This window comes from Schistocerca nitens, chromosome 3 (assembly GCF_023898315.1).
Source record: "Schistocerca nitens isolate TAMUIC-IGC-003100 chromosome 3, iqSchNite1.1, whole genome shotgun sequence".
NCBI classification, from domain to species: domain Eukaryota; kingdom Metazoa; phylum Arthropoda; class Insecta; order Orthoptera; family Acrididae; genus Schistocerca; species Schistocerca nitens.
In genome coordinates this window covers 615,660,502-615,665,657 of record NC_064616.1, presented here as the reverse complement: position 1 = coordinate 615,665,657, position 5,156 = coordinate 615,660,502, and the positions used below count along the sequence as shown (strand labels likewise).

General features: G+C 58.4%; 1 protein-coding gene across 1 annotated transcript; it reads left to right on the top strand.

Moving 5' to 3' along the window:
• The first annotated feature begins 1,033 nt into the window (after positions 1–1,033).
• LOC126249361 (zinc finger protein 423) lies at positions 1,034–4,216 on the top strand. Its single transcript, XM_049951014.1, has 3 exons — positions 1,034–1,097; positions 1,236–1,774; positions 1,850–4,216. Exons 1-3 carry the CDS (start codon positions 1,034–1,036, stop codon positions 4,214–4,216), a joined length of 2,970 nt encoding a protein of 989 aa, XP_049806971.1.
• The last annotated feature ends 940 nt before the right edge of the window (positions 4,217–5,156 follow it).

Genomic DNA, 5,156 nt, shown 5'->3' with positions numbered 1-5,156 from the left:
GACCCAGGCGCCGCTTCCCACACCACCTCCAGTAGCCGCCTCGCCGGCCGCACCGAAGACACCAGAAGAGGAACGGTGGAGGGGGTAACTGCTAGTGTATATAGGGCGCCGAGGGGAACAGCACAGCACTCGTCAGGAACCACCTGAAGATGACAGCGTGTACGTCTGCCGAAATATTGTGGAGAAATTACGACGCTACCCAGTCGGATACCCGAGAACTGCTCAAAATGAGGCCTAATTGCTTACAAAACATGGAACTATAGGTCCGCTCTGAAGCAAACACCCTGAAATATAACACCCCATCTTTGGTGGGACTTTTATCATTCTTTTCCCTTTTCGTTTCATACGTATCACAGTATTAAAAGCCTGCTCTGTTTCCACGATTTACCGTTTTACTACTCTGAAAACTTATCTTGTTGCGTTAAAGCACAGTTAATAGTATCTGAAAATTATCCTTCTACTACGAAATGTGCCTGTGATGTTTTCGGCATGCGTGTGTAGAAATCACGGCTGTGTCGTCTTCTGAACAGACAATTTTATTTGACAGGACGTGAAATTTTTGTTGAGATCTATTTTTCTCATATTTCAATTTATCGATCAGAGCATTTTTACTCGTAGCAAGGAGTTCTGTGACAAATAGGGCCTCCCGCCATATTACTGTGCATTACATCTGTTTCTACATGGACACGATTACTTTCAAGTTTATACTTATGTATTTGTCAGAAGGTTCGTAGAAACAATTCGAGTTAATGTCGCATCTCGGTGTTAAAAGATATCGATCTCATATTTCAAACATTTCGACCGTTCCAGTCTTCACGATTTGTGATGCAAAGTTACCTTTTCCTTCTTCTACCAGCAGAACTTTATATACTGACAAGATGCTTGATTTAAATTCCGTTTTACCACCTAAGCCCAAAGCTCACGGATTTCGTCTGCAGCTGTGACCAGTCAAACGAGTTTATTTGAAGAAGAGTTTGTAATGGGGGTGTGTCACGTGGCTGTGTTGCAGGAGTGGGCGCAAGTGTAAGAGAGGATGTCTTCGAGCGAGCAGGAAGAGGGCGGCAAGCGGCGTCTGGCGCCGGAGCACGAGCAGGACGGCGAGCAGCGCCACGCCAAGAAGCGCCGCAAGCAGACGACGCCGCTGCGATGGGACGCCGCATCGGCGACACCGTCGACCAGCGAGGACGAGGCCGACGCCGACGCCGACACCGCCGTGGCGCTGCCACCCCCGCTAGACCTGTGCGCGCCGGCCCCCGTCGCCTCCGCGCCGTCTGTGGCCCCCACACCCTCCGCCCCCGCCGTCCCTGTGGCCGCCGCCTGGCCGGACGTGTCCGCCTTCTTCCCGTTCGCTTTCGCGGCGGGCCCACCTCTGTTGCCCGCGGCCGCGCCCGTGCGCATCTTCAACCCCGACGCGTACTGCGAGCAGTGCAACAAGGAGTTCTGCAACAAGTACTTCCTCAAGACGCACAAAGCGAACAAGCACGGCATCTATACGGACGGCGCTCCTCCTGCGGCCAAGGCGGCGCCCCCGCCACCCCCGCCGCCACCACCCCCGCCACCGCCGCTTCCGGCGCAGTCTCAGCAACAGCAGATGCCGCCTCCGCACCTGACGCCGGGGCAGGCGTCAGTAGCACACGTGCACCAGGGCGTGGCCGCCAAGTCCCCGGAAGCGCGGGTGCCGTGCGACGTGTGCCACAAGCGCTTCAGCAACAAGTACTTCCTGCGCCGGCACAAGGCCAAGGTGCACGGCATCGCGGACGACGCGGGAGACGCGGCCGCGGCCAAGAAGCCGGGAGACGCGGACGCGGCGTCCGCCACCGACCTGTCGCTGCCCGCGCCCGCCGCGCAGGACCTGCTGGAGCTGCTGGCCGAGCAGCCGGCGGAAGAGCCGCGCGAGCAGCCCGACACGGCCGCGGCCGACCACCAGCCGCCGCTCTCCGTCGACAACCTGCGCAAGCTGGGCGTCATCAACGCCGAGGCCTTCTGCGAGATCTGCTGCAAAGAGTACTGCAACAAATATTTCTTGAGGACGCACAAGTTCAAGCGGCACGGCATCGTCGTCGCGGATTCCGAACTGTCCAAAGACGGGAGCGGATCGGCAGCCGCGTGGGGCGGCCCTCAGGCCTCGCCACTCAACTTGATCGTCAACGAGCAAAGCGACTCGCACTCGGAACAGGCCGACGGCGCAGAGGCAGAGTGCGACGTCTGCGGCCGGCGATTCCAGAGCTGCTACCTCATGACAGTGCACAGAGCCTACATGCACTCGGACGCCGAGAAGCGCGAAACACCCGCGGAGTTGGAATCCGAACAGCAGGACGGCGAGGGCGGCAGTAACCGGCAGAGCACACCTCCCACCACCCTACCCGCCGACAGCGGCGGCGTGCCGGCCGACGCCGACGGGGACCGCGCGTTCTCCGACAACAAGGACAACATAAGCGAAGACTTGCAGAAGCTCCAGACTATGATCCTACAGCTCAACACCCTCGACGTCAACTCCGTCAAGACTTGCCATATCTGTTACAAGGAGTCGGAGAACGTGTATTCTCACAGGGCTCACATGATAACGGAGCACGGCGTACTTTCCGGAGACAAGGAGCGGGACAGTGCCGGCAGTGCGGAGGGATCGCCACTGCCGGCACCCGCCACCTTTTGCCATCCCTGCAAGAAGGACTTCTTTACGACTTTCCTACTCAAGCAGCACGACGACGAGTGCCACTCGACACCGGCAGCGCCGTCGCCGCCGATCGCCGCGCCGGCCCAGAGTGTCGTCAAGGAAGAAACCGATTCGCGAGAGTCTCCGGCCAAGGACGCCGTCCAGGTGGCACAGCAGCCGCAGACGTCGGCACCGGAGAAGAGGGTCTCTCTCACACCCACTAGCAGCTACTGCGAGATCTGCAACAAGGAGCTGTGCAATAAGTACTTTATGAAAACGCACATGCAACGTATGCACGGCATCGAGATCGAGAACGGCGCTCAGATCGGCGGCGTCGTCTGCGACATCTGCAACAAGGAGCTGTGCAGCAAGTACTTCCTGCGCGTGCACAAGCAGAACACTCACGGGATCGTGGAGGACAGCGCCTCGACGGCGGCGGCCTCGTCGACGGCGTCGTCGTCGGCGTCGCTGCCGACGTACGCGCCCGACGGCGACCACGCGCTCAAGCCGAGTGACCTGAAGGACTTCAGCCACCGGTACTTCAGCCACTTCACGGAGGCGTGTCCCGTCTGCAGCCGGCGCTTCAGGAGCACTAAGTGGCTGCGCGCGCACCTCGTAAACGACCACGGCGACGCGGGTGCCGAGAAGTGGAAGGAGCTGGAGTCGCGCTACCGGGCTAAGCAGACCAAAGCGCCGGAGCAGCTGACCCTACAGCAGCAGCAGCAGCAGCGGCCGCCCGCGCTCAAAATCCCCACCAGCTGGGCGTCGCAGGCCGCCGAGCCCGTCGCCAGTCACGTGCTCTCCAACCTATTCGCCGGTAGCGACTCGCCCGAATACCACTGCTCGTACTGCCCTTTTAGCACGCCGGTGCTGGCGCTACTGTTCGTGCACGAGCGCACGCACGTGGCCGGCCCCACCGTGCAGCCCGACCCGGAACCCGGCAAGGCACCGCAGCACTGCCCCATCTGCTTGCAGGAGCTGCAGGGCGAACCTCTGCACACGCACCTCCTGTCCCACCAGTTCGGAGGGCTGGTCAACCCGTTCGCCCCCGCCGCCTTCCCCGCTCCCAGGCCGTTCCCGCCCGTGCAGCCTCTGCAGCCCGAGCAGCCGGACGGAGACGCGGCCGACGCCGAAGCCAAGACGAAGTTCCGGTGCTCGCAGTGCTCGCGCGGCTTCAAGACTCGAGAGCTGTGCCTGGCGCACGTCCAGAAGAAGCACGGCGCGCCTGCCGGCGACGGCGCGGACGGGAAGCTGCGGTGCGCGCAGTGCGACTTCCGGGCGGACAGCGCCGTGGCGCTCAAGAGACACGTGCGCCGCAACCACCGCGAGCCCGAGGCGGGCGCGGGCGGGCCGGGTGCGCGGGTGCCGGCGTCGTACGCCGTGCCTGCGCCGCCGCAGGGCCCCGAGGGCGCACCCTTCATCATGCAGCCCTTCCTGCTGGAGGAGCCGCTGCACAGCGTGCGCGTGCACGCCGCCAAGTTCGTGCCGTCGGTGGTGTTCCTGCCCGTCAAGGAGCGCCTCTCCGAGCCGCTCACCGTCTCCTTCACGCTGACGCCGGCTTAGCCTGCCACTCCCGGTTCCCCTCGGAGGAAAGCTACAACTGTGATTTACTTTTCCTTAAATCTTTTATACACACGGTGCTCCGCAGCTCGCACGAATTTCGGTAACTTCGTCGCGTCTTAAATATCGACAACGGCTGCGTAGTACGATTTCTTTAAAATTTATTACGCCGATCTGGTTTCGAATCACGATGTTACCCACACGCAACATATTTTTAAGATGTTTACATACGTAATGGGACTCTACCTGTACTTACTACAGAGGTTTGCACTACTAATAAACAGTTCTGCTGCTTTACGACCTATACGAGGAGGTCAGAAACAGTATGAAAAGTTTGTAAGGGCTTTGCAGGCAGATCGTGCTGAGAAACAATCGTCAAGAAAAAACTTCAATACGTTGCGCCGTTTCCGAGTTAATTACGATTGAAGTTAGCCAATCAGGCGGTTACCCGGGCAAATTCAAGCGGCCCGCCAGATACAATTATTGTCAGTTTAGCGCACGGGGCAGCCTTTGGTTCGGTTTCGATTCTTACCACTGTCCCGTGTTGAATTTTTGTATGCCTCCTTTTTTCGGCATTAGCAAACCAAACGAAGCACAGGTTTGATGACATCGTCTCTGGCGGGCTGCTTACGTTTGAGCACTCGACGTTCTGATTCGCTAACTTCAATTCCAGTTAACTCGGAAACGGAGCACCGTATTTTTTTCTTAACAATTAATCCTCAGAACAACTTACACTACAAGACACTTACAAGCTTTTCAGACTGTTTCTGACCACCTTGTATAAGGCATACAATGTTATACATTACACGTTGGTAATGAGTTAGTTACGCAACCACCACTACTCAACTACGATAGCCAGAGAAAATACTGGAAACTGGACCTCGAGCTGACATATCCACTGGACTTCGAAGCATAGTGAACTACAAATTACATAGTTTCAACG

Bases quoted from the DNA above. Each gene is read 5' to 3' on its own strand.
- LOC126249361 (XM_049951014.1), top strand. From the start codon at position 1,034: ATGTCTTCGAGCGAGCAGGAAGAGGGCGGCAAGCGGCGTCTGGCGCCG. The intron at 1,098-1,235 runs GCGAGCAGCGCC...CACCCCCGCTAG, and splicing joins GCCGGAGCACGAGCAGGACG to ACCTGTGCGCGCCGGCCCCC. The intron at 1,775-1,849 runs GCCGCGGCCAAG...CCCGCCGCGCAG, and splicing joins CGGACGACGCGGGAGACGCG to GACCTGCTGGAGCTGCTGGC.